Genomic DNA, 22,472 nt, shown 5'->3' with positions numbered 1-22,472 from the left:
TCCAAATAAAAAATAAAAAAATAGTTTCATTAAATTTTGACTGAAAAATTCTATTATTACTTATTCATCTATTATTATTAAATTCTACTATGAATTTAATTATAGAATAAATTTTCGACATTTACCTAAGAAAGTCAGCAGCTGCGAAATGCAACTCGTCAATAATTGCAATGTAGAACAAGGACACCTGTTTACTATAATATTTTATCTTCCATTACATTCATAATTATTAACATTTAAATAATGTAAATTTTAAAAAATTATAAATGTTCGATTTCTTTTATTCCTAATTGCAAATGCAAATCTTGATAAAATTTTTCCTACTTAAATCTAGAATATTTCTATTTTCTATTCAATGTAAAAATTGTAATATAAAAGTCGAAAATATTTAATAATAATGTATATGATATCTAAAATATGTATGTTACGCTTAATATTCTAGAAATAATAATCTGATATAAATTGTGTAATGAAAATAATGTAAAAAATCACTTCTATATAATATATGACTATTCCATTTGTGTTACATATTACTAATATTGGAATTTTATTATTACAATTTGTGTTATATATTATTTTCATTTTATACATAAAAGAAAAATATTTTATCTTTACATGTATTGTATATGATATACAAGAATGAAATACATAGAAAACAAAATCATATACACAAATACAAGTAGGATAATGTACACTTATATGTATAATCAGGTATAATGTATACACATGTGCACGCAAATACGCACGCGCAGCCACGATGAAGGAATGGACACTGAATGAGGGATTCTATATATAACTTCGTGTACTATATTCTGTTAAGTATTAAAGGTACGATTTTGTATTTAACCTTTCAAAGTCTTTACCTTCTCTCATCTTATTTTATGACAATGATTATAAATAATAGATTGCTGTTTAAACAGTAACATATCCACTTACACGTGTGGACTAATATAACTCCAATTTACATGTACAACGTAATTCTAATGACATAAGTTTCACATGTAACTGAATCTAATTTTTACAAACGACGTAAAGTAAAATGAAACGAAGATTTTTATATGATACATAATATATTTCTTCATAAAGAGCAACTTATCTTCTTACTTTGTTTGAATCAATCCATTGTACAGCCTATCCAATATAAATCCTATTAACTTAAGCCAAATAGTAAATTTTATATGTAATATCTTTAAGCTTTACGAATAACATATAATAACATAATGAAATGGATATTTTTATACGAATATTTTTGTACCTTATTTACTATGCTTTCTATGGACCAATATAATTTCAATATTATCAAATCAAATAGTAAGTTTTAAACAATAGTAATTGTATTTAAATTTTTACAAATGGCATAAAGTGAAACGTAATAAAGATCCTTATATATTATGATATATAATTGGATAAAAAGAAAAGAACGAAGGGCAGCATGCCTGCTGTTTTTTCTTTTGTTGTTTCAGCTAATTCAATAGAGACGCTCTATAGGTGAATTTCTTAGGTACATCCCTGTGAATCTCACGCATGACTCGCACCCTTCTGCGCCTGTATCAGAAGCGAAGCGAAGTTGTAGGCCAGTTTCAGCGATAATAGCAGCCACTTGTCGGCTAGCTGATGCCGTGGCAAGTTCAATTCTGTATTCTATGAGACAATACCATTCTCAAAAATACTATAGACATTAACATTCTACATTACAAAATTTACAAATCTTTACAAATCATCCAGTTGTTTTTAGTTATGTCAATCCAAAGCAGTTATCTACTTTCAAATTAAACGCTACACGTTTGTACATATTTACGTAAGTATACATATATAAATTCACATGGTTTAAAATTTTTTTAACGACTTAAAAAATATCATATTTTATCTCTTTATTATGGTAGTATATTTAAATTGATACATTAGTTAGGTTCATTTATAATATTGGGTGTCATATGTTTAAGTTACGTTTACTTTGTTTTCTATTTTTACGCTTCTGAAATTGTGTGGATTCTAATCAATTTACTTCTGAGGAAGTGGGTGGAATTTTTATTTTTATTTTTATTTTTATCGTATTATTTAAAATTTTCTTATCTTTTATGTATATTTAAGTTTACGAGTTGGAATTCTAATTTAATTGAAATATTTGATAAAATTTTGTATGTTAAATGGTTGAATAATGTTAAGCAGAATATTAAAGCTGTATATAGTTTAATGTATTGTCGGTGAGTTACATGTATTTTTGCTATTCGTGTAAAAGTAATGAAATTGCTATCAATGCAGTCCTGTGAGGAATGATGGCATGCGTCACGAGCTTTCGATTGATCGCCCTTCAACGTAGGACTTACGCGCTCATTCTTTTTTTCAGTTAACGATACGATTGCCACGCGTCACGAATCTCTTCTCTTGTTCCACTTCTTGTGCTTCTCTTTTTTCCGGCAAATATATCGCTATAGTCAATACTACGTTATATTTATCAAATCTAATTCCTTTCAGTGTATTATATCGATTATGGTTTTTTATTTGCGTACATATGTTTTGCTTCATATGATTTGTTTTAGATAACATTCCGATATAATAATTATATTTTAAGTAATTTAGTTTTCAATAATAGCTACATTTTACAATGAGAGCAGAGTAGTACTACATTTTACAGTATTAACTATACTATAATTTTATTTTTTATAGCAATTTTCTTTTTTAAAATAGTGCAGTATTATATTTTAAAATATTAATTATATATTTTAAGTAATTTAAAGTATTAACGATATTATAAGTAGTATTATTTATGCTTTTCGATTTTCTTTAATTCAGATCTTGTTGGATTGAAAAATATTTTTCCTCTTTTTAGTTTTTAATTATATTTTAAATAATTTTAAAAAATTCTTAACTAAGTTTTATTTGACATTTTTTGTTATCTTTAATTTAGAAGATGTTGGATTTATAAAGACGGCTTTTCTTTTCCAACTTAATCATATTGTAGCAGTGCATTAAGAAAGTAAGAGTCGATGTAAGTGTGAACCATTGAAATATCGATTTAGGTCCAAATATAGTCTCCCTTTAGCTACTTAAATAATATAAGAGCGGAAGTATAACGAATACTTGTTGCACATCTACCTTCGACGAAAATTGTTCTTTTAAATTTTAGCTTCTCTTTGGTTCTTCAATATTTATCTGATTAAATGATTAATTCAAATAATTAATAATAATAGTAATAAGTAATACAAATAAATTTCTAATATCTTATTCGAGAAATGAATTATTTCCAAATGATAATTTCAAATAATAACGCAAAGTAAGAAATAACATTTGTTCGTTAACATAATAGACATCTTAATTATTATAAATTATTTGGTCTTAACACAACTCAAAATTTAAATATTTCATCAGATAATTGACTTGCATGATCATTAATAATAACAAGAAAAGAAAAGTCATTGAACTTTACCTGATGGGCGAAAGAGCAGTATTTGTTAACAAACAGACACAAATGAATAAAATTTAAAATATGGCTTCAGAATATAAACAGTACAGTAGAAGTAAATACTGTCGATGATAAATATCGTCAGAAGTTTGTAGTTTTAGAACAGATTTATTTTCATAAATTTTCGAACTAAAGGCCATCTTATTATATATATAGTTCACAAAACTTTCTTTTGAATCGATTATTACTTTCAATATTTCTCTATTTTTCTTTTTTTAAGTTTTAAGAAACAAAAAAAATTTTCAATTCTATTAATAAATTCACCTCTTAGTGTAATAATTTAGAAAAAATCCTAATTTCATTAATGTAATTCTAAAAAATTGGAATGTTTTACATTATAAGCAATTGACAGTAATGCTACTATTTTTCATGTTTATGTACATGCACGTACATCATTTTTATTTGAACTAATTCTACACAATCTTCAAGTTCATTCATTAAAACTTGAGATATTTATATATAAGGTGTATCGTTTAAGATTAAACATAATTCATTAGGCATTTCGAATAACCTGACAAAGAAATGTTTCGAATAAAAGCTATGTAAGTCAAATTTCGTTCTGCAACACATCTGAGAATTAAAGATTTCGAAAAAATTCTTTTTCAATAAAAAATCAATCAAAAGAAGTCTTTGATTATCGATCATAAAATTTAATTAATTAAATGTCTATTTTTTATAGGCTAGTGTACATTACAAAATGTTTCTGATATATTTCAAATGATTTCAAAATTCTACTAAGATAAACAATGGACATGACAGTAAAGGATATAAGTGGAGGAACCAGATGGGTCTGTCCAAACGATAGACATTTGTCATTGAGAGCAAAGTAAGCATAAATTTCAACACCTCTTTATAAGCATATAGGAAAATAGAGAAAGTCCTTTTATGAAATTTAATTTAATTTATAAGAATTAGAATGAAATAGAATGAATAAGTATCAGAATGGAAGTTTGGAAGTTGTTCTGTAACAAGATGTAGTCAGAGTACAAAAAATGTATTTTTAAATCTTATGTTATAGAAAAATAACAGAAGTAGAATTTTTCATAGAACAATTAGTTAAAATATTATCAAAGTTAGATATCTAAAAAGAGAATTATTTCGCTTTTAATATGTTTAATTTTTTTAGTAGTCTAACAGTCAAAAAGATATTTTTAATTTAAAAATTCAGCTTAAAAGTAAGTAAAAAGTTCTAAAAGAGGAGAGAGGGAGAGAGGGAGAGAGGGAGGGAGAGAGACAGAGAGAGAGAGAGAAAGAGAGAGAGAGAGAATTCTGAGAAATTTACAAAATTTATGTCACAATTAAAAGAAATTTAATTTAATCAATGTTTTAAGCTCAGTTATCTTTCATGCTGCTTAAAGTTAAAAGATAGTTTTAGAATTACTTATTATAGTTATTTATGTATTATGTATGTATATATGATAATTAGATAAATAATTTATTCTATAATATGAGTTGCTTCTCATTGTGATTTGAATTCTTATATATTCCTTTTGTCAATAAAACACATACATTTTTAATAAAATATCAATAATTAGGTTGCAAACAGGTTGGTCTGTAAAGACTGGCTCTCTAGATTCAAAATGGGGTACTTACTCTAATTCTTACTCAAGTGGCACTAATCGATGTGCACAATCATTTGTACTTACTGAGGAGGAACAACAGACAATTATACAGGTAAAATTTCGACCAAATACAAATATAACTTTTCTCTTTCCTTCTTACTTAAGCTTCTGACCCTTAAATGAATTTCTAGTTTTGTATTATGTAAGTTGTATGTGTATAATAATTTCATTGTCCCATTTCCTACACAGCAATTTCCTTAGAAGAATGATTATTCTATAAAATAATGAATATATTATTAATTAACACATAAGGATTAAATGTCAATCAAAGTAAACAGCTCACATATTTATTCTCTTTTCATTACTTTCAATATTTTAGGTCATTCAGAGAGCAGAAGCTTTAAATTTATCAGAACAGGAAAGAATTGGTAGATTAGTAGAAAGATTGGAGAATATGAAACGCAATGTCTGTATAGTCACTACAACAAGATTAAACGAAAGGAGAAGATGTAGTAGCAGATGCTTGAACAGTGCACACTGTGTGTGTTCTTGCGCACTTTGTGGTGAAAAATTTGGTGCAGTATTAGGTGCATCAGCAAATCTCTGTAAAGATTGTCGAAAATACATATGTCAGAAATGTGGTATTGAGACTAATGAATTAAATTCAATACTTACGAATGTCTCCACAACAAGAGAAAGAACACAAGAAAGAACAGCTATGCAACGAATTGTTAGTAGATCTAGTAGTGGTCAGAGGCAATTTCTTTGTCGAATCTGCGCTGAGAGTAGAGAAATGTGGAAGAAAAGTGGCGCTTGGTTTCTCAAAGGAATGCCAAAATATATTTTACCCGAGAAAAAGGTATGTATAGAAATTATATTTTATACCTTTTTACTTCATTTTAATTTGTGATTAAATTCAATTAAAATTTTATGCTAAAGATATTGCTAGAACAAAGGTTGTGTTATAATAATGTTATAATAGTTTAAATGTAAGGGATGTACATAGTAGATTTTTGCATAATGTATGTACAATGTAGCTTTCTTAAAATTACAGGAACGTGGATGGTCAAGATCTATTCACAAGACATCCACTTGGACAATTGGAGGTAATAAATCCCTTGAATCTGCAGAGCCTCAAGATTCTTCTTCTGATGAAGAAGTAACACGACGCCTAGCTTTAGCTCGAGGGCAGTCTGACTCACTGTCAAGCTTACAAAGAAATCAAGATAGTATTACTACCAAAACTTATTCATCATCATCAAATTCTGCTCAACCAACTAGTAGTACATCTAAATCGCGAGGGCAACGCCTCTCACCATTAAATAGCCGTGAGGAATGTTTAGATCAGTTAGACAGATCTACCCTTTCTATTACTTCTCAATGTAGTCGTCTTTCACCATCTCCTACAAGCCCTCGTTCACGAATATCTCTAAAAGCTAGCAGCAATGATTCTCAAACCGAACAGCATGTTTCGTTTGAAGATGAAATTATCGATGACAAGAACAAAAAGCTCGAGGATATTAATGAACCTACTTGTAAATTAGAGATCAATTTATGTGATCAACCAAAAAGCTCTCAGATACTATCTTTCAGGTAGGTAAGAATGATAAATATTAGATTATATAATAAGTTCATTTGTTTTCTGATATTACATTTTAAGGTGTTTTAAGAAATCAAAGTTTTAAGGAGTCAAATTTCAAAATGCCTTAATAAATATGGGTCCAAATATCATTAGTTTCAGAACTATAATATATTTTCAGCTATGAGCCTGTAATAACATAAAGTTATTTTCCACACATAGATACACAGTTTACTTTCATATTATTTAAATACAAATGGCAATCCTAAACAAGCAGCTTGCCTGTATCAAAAAACCTAATGCTTGTTTAAAAAAATGCGAATGAACTTATTATTATACAACCTGATGAAAGAGTGGAAGTTTAGCTGATATTAGTTGATATCTTACAGATCAAATTTTACAACAGTTCCAATGATACCAACAACGACAATGACAATTGTGTCAATGGAACAAGTTCCAGAACAGTCTCAGGTCTATGAGAAATGTCTAGATCAGGAAAGAAACCAATCTTCCTCAGAACAAGGGAATCTTCATAGCAACAATCAAATTGATTTAGTACGACAACAAACACCAGAATATGGTAGGTATATAATCTAATATCTAATAGTACAAGGATAGTTAAAACAAAAATATATTTAAAAAGTATCATTAAAAGATTGATATGTCAGAAATCTATTAGAAATGAGTGAAAGCATAAGAATATTGAGTCAAGAATTTTTAATAGTCCAGGAATTGGATAATGATATACATATATAAGAATATCAGGCTTTCTAGAATTTCACACATTATGTATGGTATGATTGCATAGGTATAAACTTTATTTGATATAACCAAAGACATAGGCATTTTGAGCTTTGAAGTAATTTCAAATTCTATATATAATTAAATTAAAAAAGCTAATACATAGATATGATATAAACATTTCCGATCTACAATTATATCCAATAAAATTCTTTGAAATGTATTCATTTTACATATCCAAAACCAACTTATTGATAATATCAAATACTCATGACATGACCCAAACATTAATTCATGATATTGGAAGTTACTGAGAAGTACCTAAAATCTAGGATCTAAACGTCTGGGATCTGAGGTTTAAATTCATGTAATCAAACTATATTTTTCCAAATAGAAACGAGACAAAATTATGGAACTCTAGAAGTCGCTTTGCGATACGACCCAACAACTCAATGTCTCCAGTGCAAAGTGGAACGAGCACGAGGTCTGCAACCAATGGATATTCATGGCCTTGCCGATCCGTTCTGCAAACTCAACATATTACCAGTTGACATAGTTGCGACCACGAAGCGACTTCGAACAAAAACGGTCCACAAAACACGGGATCCGGAATTCAATGAGACTCTAAATTTCTATGGAACAACGGAAACCGATGTATGAATAAAAACAGGTTCTTCAAATGATTAAGGAAGGATACAATAGCTCACGAAAATATTCAAACACTTGTAGAAAACCACTATTATATGTGTTATAGAACGCATTTTGAAATGTCATTAGCACTGTAATAAAACCTGCTTATCATGACCATATCAGTAAAGTCTGAAACATCTAAAAATGTACATAAGAACTACGAGATATTTAATACAAGCATATATTTTACAGACATAACAAAAGTATTTAAACAATCAGTTATCCATTACAGTAGTAAATCTCAATATTCAATGGGACCATCTTTAATACTATATATATATGTAGGCTTGAAATGATTGTTCATGCTGTATATTAATTTGTTGTACATATGAAATATATGTTGTGTGTAAATAGATTGGTTTTAAATTTAAACAATATAATCATAATAGTCGTGCCTCATTATAGTGCTAATGGAATTTTAAAATGTTTTATGTAACATATACAATATACATATACATAAAAGTTTTCTATGGTAAATAATCAAATACTTTTGTGAGACATTGTACCTTTGAGTTTTTAAATAAATGAATAAAAGAGAATTGATTTTATGAGACTCATAGAGGTATATCCCTCCTTAAATGATAATGATGTAAAATATCGCAAAATTAATCGAAAAAATTAATGATTTATGATAGATATGGAATGGCAAGGCACTACACATCTTAATACTTCAGGATGATCCAGCAGGTCAAGATTTCCTGGGAGAAGCAAAATTTCCTCTGCATGAATTACAACCGCATCAAACAAAACATTACAATGTTCCATTACAAGATCACTATGCAGTATGTATAATTAGAACTCTAATCTTTTTATTTCTTTTTAATATTAAGTAATAACGATTACAAATGATATAAGCATATTATTATATTATTTTAATTATGCTGTTCTATTTCGAGGAATGTTTTAGTCTAAAAAATAGTTTTTCGAGTCGATTTTTGGCATATATAAATATGTACATAATAAATACGTGTATAAAAAGAAAAACAAACAGTTATTAAAGAGTCAAGATTCATTCGTTTCTATATACATATATGTATTCATATTTTAAATAATTATAAAATAGTGAGCAGTGACACATAACTCTAGCAACGTTATAAATTTTATCTTTATATCTTGAAAAAGAAAATATAAATGCGAAAGTCCAAAAATCGAATTTTTTAACCTTTTGGACGCGAATGTTTTCTTAATTTTTACTATCAAATCTGCATATCGTTCATTATTTCCTCTTGTGCATTTAACGTTTCACTATCGTTCAAGAATTTTACTGATCTTTAATTACTAATCTTTATAAACATAATCATTTCTCGCGTTTAAAATTTTTCGCGACGGCCGACTTTACTTACATTATTGCAGACACTAAGATATAAGAGCTCGACGTTGGCATAGGTGGACAACGAAGAAGCAGCTTGGGGCGTGATTTCCAGTGGACGAGGACAGATTCAAGTGAGTCTAAGTTACTGTACAAGACGGCGAGCATTGACGGTCACAATTCATCGAGCTACAAATCTTCTTCCTATGGACAGTAACGGATTTTCTGATCCATTCGTCAAGCTGTGCCTTATAGAGAACGTGACAAACAATCATCGACAACGTGTCTTCGACTATTCAATCGCACGTATTACTGCTAAAAAGCTAGTATCAAAGAAAACCACAAATCGCAATGCGCAAAGTACAACAATCAAATGGAAAACTTTAAATCCAGAGTGGAACGAAGAATTTACTTTTGCTACTCGATTAACAGATCTTATGAAATTCACATTATATCTCACAGTATGGGATAAGGATTTTGGCAAAAGTAATGACTACCTTGGTAATACATTAACTTTCTCAAATTTAATAATTATATTGCTGTGTGTTGTATTGAAGAAGTTTATGTATATATATTATAGCAATATCTTCCTTATTTTTATTTAGGTGGACTTGAACTAAGTTGTAATAGCAAAGGAGCACGATTACGACATTGGATAGACGTAATCAAATTTCCAGACCACCGTCATCGAGCTTGGCATAACTTAATTGATACTATTTTGCCTATAGAATGATAATTTATATTTTTACTCTTGTTATTGTGTTATTCAACATGTTTTAATAAGATCTATATATTCGGTATGCATAATAATCTACAAAATATAATTTATTTACATGCGATTCATACAATTGCTCAAAATGTACTATTCTACAAAAAAAATGACAGAAAAATAAAGACATTATATTACATATAGGAAACGTTATTATCTTACTCATCTCTTTTCTTATTTAATTTAATGTCGTCTTTTAAAAGAAATTTTTAAATAATAGAAGAACTAGAAAGATTTATTTTTTACAATAATCATATATGGAAAATTTTAAGTATACCTTTCCAAAATTGTTGAAGAGATTAATATGTGATTAATCATTTTCACTGTCACTAGAATCTTCTTCAGCTTCTTCTAACCATTTAATGAATGGTTGTACTGCTGCTCTCACTTTATTCTTCTCATGTGAATCTATATCTTTATCTTTAGATTCATACCATTCTAAAATTTTTTCTTCTGATAATACATCTCTATCATAAAGCATATGCAATAAAAGTTGCAAAAATGGTAACAGTTCTGGAGTTGTACTTGCAACCTCTTCTATTGCATGTAAACAGTCATCTTGTGCATCTTCTGTTTTAACATAATTCAAGATAATTGGATAAAAATATGTTACCACACGTTTTAAATTTTTATGGTAATCTAGGTTAGTTAGAATTTCCTTTTCTTCTGAAAGGTAATGGAAAGGTAAACTTAATATGGCTTTAATAACATTATATGTTACTTTGTTCATAGTGACATTGTATGCATATCTTGAAGAATTTATTTCTAAAATTAAGTTTTCACAGTTAAGTTGATCTTGAAAACCTCTTAACAAGCTATCAATAACCTCAGATAAGAACAAGCTTGTGTCATCTGCAATAAAATTACATTCAGAATCTTCATCAATACTTGATGTATCTGTATTTATAGGCACATAATTATCATTTTCTAGTGTATCATAATTCTTAAAGAGTTGAAATTCATTACATGGGTCAATTTCTGATATTGTTTTTATAGAAATTTTGTCATTTTCTGATTCTATGATAGAATCAATATACTCCTTTGGAGTACGAATAATTGTTTTAGGACATAATATACATCCACTTATTTGTGTGTTTTCTTTAATAAAACAATTTGGAAATACTATACTATTTACAATAGTACAATTATCTTCAATTTTACTATCTGATAAAATATAAGAATTCTTAATTGTTACATTAGACCCTACCAAACAGTCATTTCCAATAATTGATCTTGTAACAGACGTATTATTCCCAAGAATACTATTTTGGCACAATATGCTATCTTTCTCTAATACACAACCTTTAGCAAGAGTGGCATTTTTATGTTTATACGTGCTTCTTGGCATATAAATAAAATCTTTTAAAAGTGGAATAGCATTTGGTGTAAGTGGGAAACTATGTCTGTTCAGAATGTCTCGGTTAAGAGTATGATATGCATTCCATGATACAATTGGCAGACTATAATCCTGAGGATTTAATTGTTGCCAATAAATTCGAGAATTTAAAATTTCTTCATTCATCAACACTCCTCGAATGAAATCTTCCATTGTCTGTTAATAACATATAAAGATTATTACTTAATATATTGTTCATTTCTTACTTTTAATTGTTAGAAAAATATTAGATTAATTACTTATGTCTTAAAAAACTTATTAAAAAACATTTATTTAATGTAATGTAAAAAATATACATTTTTAAATATGAAGAAATTTAATTTTATATCTTTAGTTATGTTTTATATTACTTACTTGGAAATCAAAATTGTCAGAGAATAATGGTAACACAGAAGGAGAACATAAATAAACATGAGTATCCATAAAACAAGTGTTAATTTCAATCTCACTATGATCCAAAAACCAATTTAATTCTAACTTCACTTTCTTCAAATCTTTCCGTATTATATTATAATGTAGAATCTTTTTGCTACTTTTGTCAGAAACTACCAAACATGATTCATGCTTCAAGAAAGATTCATTCATAGATCCAATATTTCTTAGTACCATGGTCATGGATGCACCTTTATCTTCTTTCAGTTTTGCACAATGATTGATTAAAAGATTGGTAAGATCAGCATTAATAAATGCATCTCCTCTTATAAGTATAAAATTACCACGAATTGAACCTTTTGTATCAATATCTCTAAGAGCATCTCCAAGAGAAGTACAAGTATCTGATACAATTAAAGAAACTGATATTTTAAACCATTTTTTCTGTTTGATGTATGCTCTTATCAAGTCTACATGGTTACTACAATAAAGGAATAATTCTTGCACTCTGGATTTAATCAGTGTTTCCACCAAATAATCTAACACTGGAATATTTATTACAGGCATTAATATAGTTGGGAATATATCTTGTACAGGTGTCAAGCTCGTTATAAAATCATCTGCAAGAACTACAGCCTGTATAATTTGTTTCTTCCCCATTTTTGTAGTCATTTCGTTTTATTTGAGCTTTTTATAATCCTTAAAGCAATTCATACAAGATATTCATTATAGGTTATGAAATATTGGACAATATTGTTTACTAAGAACCTTCAACTGTGTGTTTTAATATCGTTTCAAGTACAAAATTTGTTCCCGTATATACTTAAAACTTAAATAATATATTTGTTCCTTCGTTTTTTGTTACTGATGTAATCAATCAAGATATTAATGTAATTCAAGAATAATGTCCTGGATACGATCATACATCACATATAAACAGATCACGGTTTCTAGTCGTATAGACGGTTTTCCCTAGGCTCCGGTAATGAGTGTCCAGAGTTGGTTCAAATCATATAAATCATATAAATAGCATAGAAGAAATCGTCCGAAAATTGAATTGTGAAAATCAACATAGAAGGTAAAAATGTTCTCGTTTTGTGCATACGTGACATGTCATGAATGTCTTAAACAAAGATAGAGACACTCTACTCATCTCTGTTTGTTTCGCAAAAACGCGGGCTTTATTAACGTTCCATATTGATTTTTCATTACTAAACACGATTCAGTTTCCAGACGGTTTTCCCTAGTGAGTGTCGAAAACTGTTTATGCGATCGTGGTTCAGACATGTTTGTATGACTGCGGCTTAAGATCTATTTTGTATCTTGTTTAACTCAATATTATTTATTATCTATGCTGTAGTCTAATAATTTAAACACATTAAGAGAATTATTCTGTTATTCTATTACAAATTTTCGAAAATATAAAATATGTCAATGAAACATCTGGGCAAGGTAATGTATTATACTGCATTAAAAAATAATACATTTATAAAACATAACCTCAAATAAATTTTGTTGTACCTTTATAATTTTACATATACATCTGTATTTATTGTTCTCGCATGGAAAAAGATTTGATATTATAATACTAATGATCATATATGTAAATTTTTAGAAATTATATTACATACCAAGACCTACACGATGGACAAAAGGAATTGGTGCAACATTACCAGAAGAATATAAAAAGTTTTGGAAAGAATGGAAAATGCAAACACCATCTGCTGTTCACTATATAGAGCAAAAGGGCAGATATGTAAAAAATGAAGAAACAGGAGAAGTGTAAATATTTAGTAACATATTTTCAAATATTCTTATTTGATACTTAAAAATTTAATATTGAAATATTAGTTCAATTATTAGTAACCATGTTTTTCTTGGTAATAATGTTTAATATCTTCAATATTATTAAATGAAATTTACTTTTAGATATCCAGTTCAAAATGTACCATTACCCTTATTATATCCTAAGGAATTTCATGAAGGACTATGGGGTGGTGAAGCTATCATACAAGGTTTTACAAAGAAGCACAAATATGCTCGCAGATACCCTCGCTTTTGGTTTCCTACTCTTAAAAAGTCCGTAGTTTATAGTGAAGTTCTAGATAAATACATACGTGTTGTTGTTACCAATAGGACTATTGATTTAATAAATGAACATTATGGTTTTGATCACTATTTGTTAAAGGTACATAAATAAGTTATAAAATACTTTCAAATATCGTAAATATTATCATATCATTTAATGCTTCTAATTATTTATAGACTCCTGCCTGTGATTTAAAGTCTGAGCTTGCACTAAAAATAAAACGTCAGATACTTTTGTCATTGCTTGATAAAACATTATATCCAGATGATCCTGTTAAAAAAGAAGAAATTTATAATAAATATAAAGAATATTTAACAGCTGTAAGTTCCTTTAATATAATTTTAATATTTTTTAACTTTGAAATTAATTACTTTAATTATTGTATAATTAATATAATTATTATATTAATATATATTCCCAGTATACACGAGGTGAAATTGAATGGTATGGTTTAACATATAAGGAAGCTTGTCAGAAATTCATAAAACAAAATGAAGAAAAAAACGAAGTGAAACCTTTAAAACTTCAATACAGGTCTGAGTTAATTGCCCAACTTAAGGAAGAAGAAAGTCAGATAGCTGCACAGAAGTATGTTTATAATAAATTACGTTTTTTTTATTTTTGTGTTTGCAAGAGGATATAATGGCATATTATTTTTACAGACCTTCAGTATGGAAGCTACCCTGGAATCCTTTCACTTCTTCAAAATCGAATTAATAAGTATATTATATTGTTGTACATTATAAATAAAAAATATGAGGTAGTTAATTCACACTGGAGTTTAATTTTCATTTTTATATGGTAATCTCAATGTAAAAACTGAATAACGGGTTAAATTTCTTATATTTCACAAGCGAATATTAAACAACAAACGTAAATTATAAGATGACTTCTAGACATAATTAACTAAAAATTGTTTATTTCTAAGAAATAAATAACTACGATATTGAACACTCCAAATCACCATCCTTTGGTAAACAATTTAATAGCGAGGCTATGGCTCTTGTAATGTATGTCATTGTTCCAAAACTACCACTTGGAGCACTATCATAAAAATGTTGACAAACATACGCTGCTCCACCACAAAGAAGATTTCCCATTGCGGTTGTTTCACGTTGCTCTTTTGGTTTAGCACAGCACAGAGTAGCATCACCATCAATTTTCATCTAATTATTTTAAATGAATTCAGTATATATAATATATATGTATATTATATTGTATTATATATTAATACTATACCTGATCATCTAAAAAAATGGCATTAGCCTTATGAACTAATTGTTCAACAGCAATAAGTCCTCCCAAAGATGTTGCCACATTATATTCAGTTACTAAAGTTAATACCATTAAAGCTTCGACTACTAACTGACGATATTCTGGTTGTGGTATAGTATTTAATACAGTTTCTACTGCTAGTGCAAATTTTAATTCCCCTGATGTCATTTCCTGTGTAAGATTTTGAGGTAGAATTCTGCCTTCGATTGCCAAACCTTGGCACTGTAACAATTGAAATGTTAGCAAATGATAAATTTTAAATACAGGAAAATCACAAGTTTTAATGGACGAACTTCAGGATCATGCAAAATTGCTTAAAGTAAAGAAAAAATTGTATATGTATTGTTTTCAAGAAATAATAATATTATCATTATAAGTTAAGAAGCATTACATAGGTTTAGTTCTAATGTAACACAGTTTTTGGAATTACTTTAATGAAATATTATTTCTGCGTGTTAAAACCAGAGATATATTAAAAGTACATACATAATAATAGATTGATCGATATTATGCATATATTAAAATGGTCTACTTCAGGAATTTGTTAAATTAATTGTGTTTTATAATTCAATAAAATTTACTTTAAATAAAAATATTTCCTTTACATTGAAAGTCTACAAATGTTGGTTTTTACCTTGAATTTTTTTCGAAATTTGCTTTTTACATTTTTATGTTTTGAACATTATGTTTTGAACAAAACAATAATGAACATATATTTATGCTGTTTTTTTTTTTAATTTTTATCGCTTCTGTGTTTCCAAAGCTTGTCCGTTAAGACCTGAAATACTTTGCACACGTGTATACTTACTCGTTCGAGCACTTGCCATACTCGAGGATAAAAATCTCGCGGCACTCTGTTTAATGCACCGTCCAACCTTCGTCGTCGTAACCATTGACCTTGTCGGTCTGGCTCTACTTCGTTGCCATCAGTTTGATCAGAACTTAAGAAGCCTCCAATTTGTGATTTCTAAAGTAAGGTATTAGGATTACAATAAAAGTATTAAAAACCAATAATCATGTGTATCAATATACTTTAATGACTATTACCTTGCTAACTTTACTAGATTTGCAACTGATAACAGAAAAATTTCCCCGACCAACTAAAATCAGAAAAAATTATTTTTACATGAAAATAAAATTCATGTCTTATTTCATTAACATGTTAAACATACCACTGCTAATGGCAAATTCCTTCCCGCTTATAATATGGTGTAAAAGATTTTTCATTTCGAATGGCGATAAGTTAAGCAAATGCTCGGATGCTTCTTCTCCTGTACATATTAGAGTTCTTGATAATTCAGTAGCCATTACTTGAATAATTAAACCTACTCTAAGTCTGAGCATCTCAAGAAACAATTGTGGTTCCGTTCTAATGAACATTGCTAAATAAACAAGTAATTCTTGCGTTAGCATAGCAGTAGATTCATCATCTCCATAAGCTTGATGAATTAAAGCTCGTAATTCATTTTCTGGCAATGGTGCGACAATAGTGTGCTCATTAGTTGGTGGCATTCCAACCGTAACTTGTTTCTGACGAACTAATAAATCAGTGACTGCTTTGGCTAAATCTTCTACTCGTTTTCCTAACATGCCAGCTGTGTGGCGTACAATACCCCACATTTTTTGTTGACAAGCCTTTTCGTAGAGATCTTTCAGTAAATCTTTTATCAAAACTGGATGACCTTCTTCTACCATACCAGTATTGAAATACAGACCTTGAGAATCAACCTAAATATTTAAATTGGAAATTTTTATTAAATCAATAGAAAATATTTTTCAAAAATGTTAGAAACAACTTTAATTCCTCAATGATGAATAATCGCATATGCATAATAATATTTGTTTTTGAAACTAACTATCTATTTGTTAATAAAATTGCTCTGTTGCTAGAAGATTAATCATGTATTATATAGAAAAAGACATTATTTTCCCTATTTTTCATTATCATATTATTTTTCTGTTACACTTTATACCAAAAATTCAAAATTTTTAATGTTTACCAGTAAGTAATCTATCAATAAAATTTTGAATAACGAATTTTATAGTACTAAATGAAATTAAATTTAAATCCATTATATAGAAATGTTTTCTTGCTTGTACTTACAAGATATTGTAAAATATCTCCTTGTTCTTCTAAACTTTCAGTTTCTCGAAGCATGGTTAACAATTCCTCTACTTCTGTATCTGCATACTGAGTTTCACCTATACCTCTGTGTCTATGTAACTTTGGAGAATTCGTCCAAGATAATAATTCATCTGTAGGGGATGGTGTTCGATCCATGGGAGCCGACTGCGTAGAATTGGGAGTTAACGTCGTATCTGTCACTTCAATAAATGGATTTGTATTTAGAACAGCAGAAGGTCTTCTATCTTCTCCTGCCACCCCAAGAATTTCAGCTACAAATTATATACTTACATTTTTTCACTTTTCTCAAAAACTATTTTCAACTCATTCAACTATTTGGTTATTAAATTCATTTAAAATTATATGTGTTTAAAAACAAAATAGACATGTTAAATTTTTTATATTAATTATAATTTATATTCATAAACAGAATGGACGTGTTAAAATATTGATTTTTATTATAATTTGGAAATTATTTATCAAATGTTAGTATGTACACTTACATTCTTGTAGGATGGTAGGAACTATAGTATATAAGATCACATTATAAAACGTTTAAAGATCCGTTTTAAATCGCACACAATCAAAATGTTAAGAATTTAAGAAATTTGTATGTAATTAATATACGAAATAAATGTAACTTACGTTCTACAGCAATTGATCTTGTTTTCTTTATAGCACCTTTAACTGACATTCTGCGTCTTAAATTTTTTCCAGTTTTAGTTATCGGTCTATTCAGGAGACCTGTACGATGTGGGAATGCGCGCATCAGATGTTCTTCTAAATATTGTTGGACCTTATCAAATACGTATAAATATATATAAAATATGAAATTATGTATATTAATTTGCAACAAAAATATTTATTTACCTGCGGATTCAATTTATCTGGCCTACCATCTTCAGAACTTCCTAAGAAGCTTAGATTTGTAATGCAAGAGGTACTTAAAAACTCATTTAAGTTCCCTAATGAAACTCTTGTACCATTGATATAACCACTTTTTAATTTCTTCATAGTAGTTATCATTGCCAATGGTATCTTTCCTTGGTCTGAAATAATAATTGTGCTATATAAAATAAAAAGATTGTTTTTATTGTTATCTAAGAATAAAGAAAGCAACATTTTCTATATTACTTGTAGGATGTATCACTATTGAGAGAAATCTATTCTATTTTTAGCACACATCTTAAATAAACTTTTGTCCTGAATGATGATCTAAAGCTGCCTATGGCATACCTAGATGATTATGAGTAGCAACAAGTGTTATAGTTGGTCTGCCGAGCATTTGCTTCCAGTTGATGGTGAGGAAGGCCAAGTTGGTTGTAAAAGTGTTGGCAAGGAGGGCTGCATCATTTGTCGTGTAGTACTCCTCCGCATCAAAGTTCTAAGACATGCAACAAACGCGCACACCACAGCACATATAAGCTGTTATCTTCTTAGAATGTTAGATTTTATATCGAAAAGAAAACGGCCTTTCCTCAATTCCTCTTTCTTTTTTGTTTAACTATTTTATAACATTAATTGATTTCGCTTATGATGAAGACAATGACATTTAAATATCATATAGTAGAAATTAATAATTAGCAAAATATTAACGATGGCTAATAAAATTGCATTAAAACTTTCCATAACCACGAAAGCAAAATTAATAACAAAAACAAATGCACGCATGCAGGCAGACATGTTAGATGCTTTTTGGATAATGTACTTGCATAATTTCAATAAGAAATTAAACTCCAAAAAGGAACTGCTTTGTTTAAAAGCTATATATTTTATCTCTGTTACTTTTAAGCTTTGAAATTTTATTATCACAACTTTCCATGTATTAGATAATAAAAAGTAACACAGATGAAAATTATAGTTTTTAAATATTAAGTTACTATACCTAGATGAATGTTCTTGAGGGGCATGACCACAAGAGGCCGGCCTAACATGTTCTGCCAGCTAGACTTCAAGAAATTAATTTCGCCTTTGAATATGTCAATCATGAGTTCATAGTCCGATGCGATGTAGAAGCGGGTCATGTCTGTCAACTAATGTTTGATGCAAGAACAAGAGGCAACGTAAGAAAAGAAATAAAAGTATAGAAAGCAGACAGTTCGATGAGCATCAGCATCCTTACCTGTGGAGTGAATGCAAATATTTTATCATTCAAAGAATATAATTTACTGGTGCTTAAAATTCCTACGTCTCTTGATTTACGTCCAGATAATCCTAATTTTTTATTTCGGCCTAAAAGTAGTTATCTTAGATTAACAAAAGCGATTTAAATACACAACAAATTATTTAATAAATATACTTCGTATATACCTAAATATGTATACAAATGACTGAGGACTTTTGCGGGTTGCACTTCAATTGGAGCAACCTCTGCAATTGTTTGTACATGAATATCATGTTGAGCTATTTTTTCTCTAATTTCAGCATCTTCTGCTAAAATAACAACTTGTACTACAACATCCGGCTTTTTCTCGCTACACAAACGTCTATTTAATGGATCCAATTCACCCACAGCAAGAAAACCCTATTAATTGAAAATATAAATTAAAAAAGAAAATAGTTTTAACTTCTCTGTATTTGATTTTTCTATAGTTATACACCTACTTCTTGTAATAATTTTCCTAATATGTAAAGAGATTGAGCCCACATAAATGGGCATCTGCCTAATGCAACACGCTTCTGGCTACCTGGTTCAGCATATTCTGCCGATACATTTGCAGTTTCTACAGAATACAATTCAGGTACTAACTTTATTCCATCTTCTGCTTTAATCATAATTTGTTCTAATTGTTTTGTATAATCTGCTACTGCCTCTTTATTGCCTTGGAAACAATAATCCACGATTAAGTAACAAAAGAATAAAGGCCATTCGCATTCTATATTTTCAAACATACGTAATTCCCATGGTTCATAATAGAGCCTATTAAAAGCATAGTAAATTGGTTAGATAATGCTAACAATATGCATAGAATTAATTTTTCTTTAATATACTTCACCTATTAGGATCTTCTTTTGGCGTTTTATATCCATCTCTCAAAAATCTCTTACATCCATAATGACCCTGCAGCTTCTTAGTAATAGCATCTCTTGTTAATTGAATTAAATTAGGTTCATCTACAGCGAATGCTGGAAAACTTATAACAGATAATAAACCACTGTCTAATTCTTTCGAATTGGATTCACGTGGTAACATAGACTGTAGAACAGCTTGACATTTTTGTGCTTCATCTGCTAATACATGAATTACCGAGGTAGGTCCACCTCTTGCGCCAAATAAGTCCAATTCATTCATTGCTTCCATCGCAGCTTTTGCCATTCCAATACTGCTAGCATTTAATTCTGGTAACCCATGATTTGTTTTATCTCCTCTCTCCCAAATTCCATAATCAGGAGTACAATAAGCTGATTCAATATAGAACACTAAATTTTGAATGAATGCAACCTGAAGTTAAATTATATATATTTATAATTACTATGCCAAAAATTATTCCATATATAATGCATATTAGTTACAATATATGTTATAATGTAAGTACCTCGTCCAAGTTGAAAACAATTTGCAAACCAGATGCAGTCATTTGGGCCAGGATTAATAAATAAAGAGATATGGCATCTATTTGAAGATGACCCCATTCTGTATCACCCACAACAGTTTGTTCGTTAACAGAACTGTATTTAGCATGTAAAGCATCATATGGATTTTGAGTGGACTTAAATCGTTCAACTTTTTCTTTCTGTTGCATCATTGCCATCAATAAACCTCTCATTAATTTTACGCAACTCTGTTCCAGTTCATATGTTTTAGCTCTATCTTCATCCGCATCAGCTATCTTTTTATATGCCATTGAAAGACCCCAAACAGCGAGAATACAGTATACATTGTCACGAACCCATGCATGGTCATTTTCTGGACTAGCAGGGAAAAGCCCTGTGACAACATTCTGATGTTTCATAATAATTTTATGTACAATCCGTTGGTAATAGTCCAAGCGGACACCAGAATTACTACGACTACGCATTTGGAATATGTGTGTCGAAATTTTGAAAATATTTTTGAATCTACTTTCTTTAAAAAATGCTTTAAATTCTTATAATTTTATAGTCTGCTCATTATCTCTCATTGCATTTTGAGGTTGGATTTCTCCAAATCACCTATTTCTCCAAAACACCTTTACAATAATTTCTTGATATTCTTATTTGATTAATAAAAAATATATATAAATATATATGTAAGTAAATTATCACACAGAAAGTACAAAAATTCGTTACATATACATTTCACAACATCTGTACAAATTTTAAAACTTCACATGTGAACATTTTACATAGCTACAATGTGAAACGAATGTCAAACACAGCGGACCTCTATATTTTACACCATCATTAAATAACTACAAAGTATGTGTTCAATATATGTACAATATATGTATATATGTATGTATCATGGACATAGGAATATAGTGACCGAACAATAAGGGAAGGTGTGAAGTTATTTCCGGGAAGCGAGCAACGTGATACTTTGGAATTCACATTGGTGATTGGTCACGCAAATGCAATATTATTTTCATCGAGTAATATACCAAGAATTTTCTCTCTGGTATAATTGGTTAACTGGTTTATTTTCTTCTTCTAATATACATCACTAAGTTGGTGACCAATGACCAATGCGGTTCCAAAACACCACATGACCATGCGGTAGTCAGATAATATACCCACAAGCCGAAAAGCGGCATTTAACAAAAACAGTTTCACGAAAATGGCAACCCTTTCTGTTTAAATTATAAATATTACTATATTAATGTACGAGCAATAGATTATCTGAATCTGCTCAAATTTGAATCTGTATAAATTTTGAAATAAATTACCTGAATTTGTCTAAATTTTCTTATCATAAACAATTACTCAATAACAATCGAACGAATTTTTTCATTGATCGAAACCTATGATATATTTTGAAAATGAATACAAATTACATTAATTTAGTTAATTAGTTACTTAGATTTCTGTAATACGTAATTTGTCATAAGGTGCACTATGTCAATCATTATGAAAGATTAAACTTTTTGTTTACAAATACTACCTACTTGTTAAGAATGAGTTTC

The 22,472-nt window shown here is 28.9% G+C and overlaps 4 protein-coding genes across 8 annotated transcripts; 2 read left to right on the top strand and 2 right to left on the bottom strand.

The window, feature by feature from the left end:
- Window positions 1–1,564: 1,564 nt before the first annotated feature.
- Window positions 1,565–10,261, top strand: LOC117204150 (rabphilin-1-like). Of its 2 annotated transcripts, none has more exons than XM_033441294.1 (10): window positions 1,565–1,798; window positions 4,143–4,289; window positions 4,999–5,137; window positions 5,405–5,884; window positions 6,080–6,618; window positions 6,994–7,184; window positions 7,740–7,999; window positions 8,671–8,817; window positions 9,422–9,845; window positions 9,950–10,261. In XM_033441294.1, the coding sequence occupies exons 2-10, from the start codon at window positions 4,210–4,212 to the stop codon at window positions 10,075–10,077; spliced, it is 2,388 nt and encodes a 795-aa protein (XP_033297185.1). In that variant the 5' UTR covers window positions 1,565–1,798; window positions 4,143–4,209; the 3' UTR covers window positions 10,078–10,261. The 2 variants fall into 2 exon arrangements, with proteins under 2 accessions (XP_033297185.1, XP_033297186.1); XM_033441295.1 differs by lacking the exon at window positions 1,565–1,798 and adding an exon at window positions 3,773–4,005.
- On the bottom strand, window positions 9,847–12,930 carry LOC117204159 (translation initiation factor eIF-2B subunit epsilon). The gene is made up of 3 exons (XM_033441312.1): window positions 11,864–12,930; window positions 10,391–11,665; window positions 9,847–10,066 (listed from the first exon to the last, which is right to left on the bottom strand). Exons 1-2 carry the CDS (start codon window positions 12,551–12,553, stop codon window positions 10,424–10,426), a joined length of 1,932 nt encoding a protein of 643 aa, XP_033297203.1. The 5' UTR covers window positions 12,554–12,930; the 3' UTR covers window positions 9,847–10,066; window positions 10,391–10,423.
- Window positions 12,931–12,990: 60 nt separating this feature from the next.
- LOC117204182 (39S ribosomal protein L28, mitochondrial) lies at window positions 12,991–14,749 on the top strand. 2 transcript variants are annotated; one of them, XM_033441359.1, is made up of 6 exons: window positions 12,991–13,127; window positions 13,497–13,663; window positions 13,811–14,069; window positions 14,147–14,290; window positions 14,392–14,558; window positions 14,633–14,749. In XM_033441359.1, exons 2-6 carry the CDS (start codon window positions 13,590–13,592, stop codon window positions 14,685–14,687), a joined length of 699 nt encoding a protein of 232 aa, XP_033297250.1. In that variant the 5' UTR covers window positions 12,991–13,127; window positions 13,497–13,589; the 3' UTR covers window positions 14,688–14,749. The 2 variants fall into 2 exon arrangements, with proteins under 2 accessions (XP_033297250.1, XP_033297249.1); XM_033441358.1 differs by having other exon boundaries at window positions 13,012–13,333.
- A 45-nt stretch (window positions 14,750–14,794) lies between these two features.
- On the bottom strand, window positions 14,795–21,771 carry LOC117204146 (probable phosphorylase b kinase regulatory subunit alpha). Of its 3 annotated transcripts, none has more exons than XM_033441283.1 (14): window positions 20,907–21,389; window positions 20,367–20,812; window positions 19,975–20,290; window positions 19,681–19,894; window positions 19,493–19,602; window positions 19,256–19,403; window positions 18,241–18,419; window positions 18,016–18,166; window positions 17,350–17,642; window positions 16,418–16,973; window positions 16,293–16,345; window positions 16,054–16,212; window positions 15,210–15,467; window positions 14,795–15,136 (listed from the first exon to the last, which is right to left on the bottom strand). In XM_033441283.1, the coding sequence occupies exons 1-14, from the start codon at window positions 21,387–21,389 to the stop codon at window positions 14,909–14,911; spliced, it is 3,594 nt and encodes a 1,197-aa protein (XP_033297174.1). In that variant the 3' UTR covers window positions 14,795–14,908. The 3 variants fall into 3 exon arrangements, with proteins under 3 accessions (XP_033297174.1, XP_033297175.1, XP_033297176.1); XM_033441284.1 differs by lacking the exon at window positions 19,256–19,403 and adding an exon at window positions 18,607–18,754 and having other exon boundaries at window positions 14,909–15,136; window positions 20,907–21,771; XM_033441285.1 differs by having other exon boundaries at window positions 14,909–15,136; window positions 17,350–17,570.
- Between the last annotated feature and the right edge of the window lie 701 nt (window positions 21,772–22,472).

The sequence above is a fragment of the Bombus bifarius genome, unplaced genomic scaffold (assembly GCF_011952205.1).
Source record: "Bombus bifarius isolate JDL3187 unplaced genomic scaffold, Bbif_JDL3187 scf7180000007977, whole genome shotgun sequence".
Taxonomy (NCBI): domain Eukaryota; kingdom Metazoa; phylum Arthropoda; class Insecta; order Hymenoptera; family Apidae; genus Bombus; species Bombus bifarius.
The sequence above is the reverse complement of the archived record's forward strand: the minus strand, read 5'-3'. Positions and strand labels throughout refer to the sequence as shown.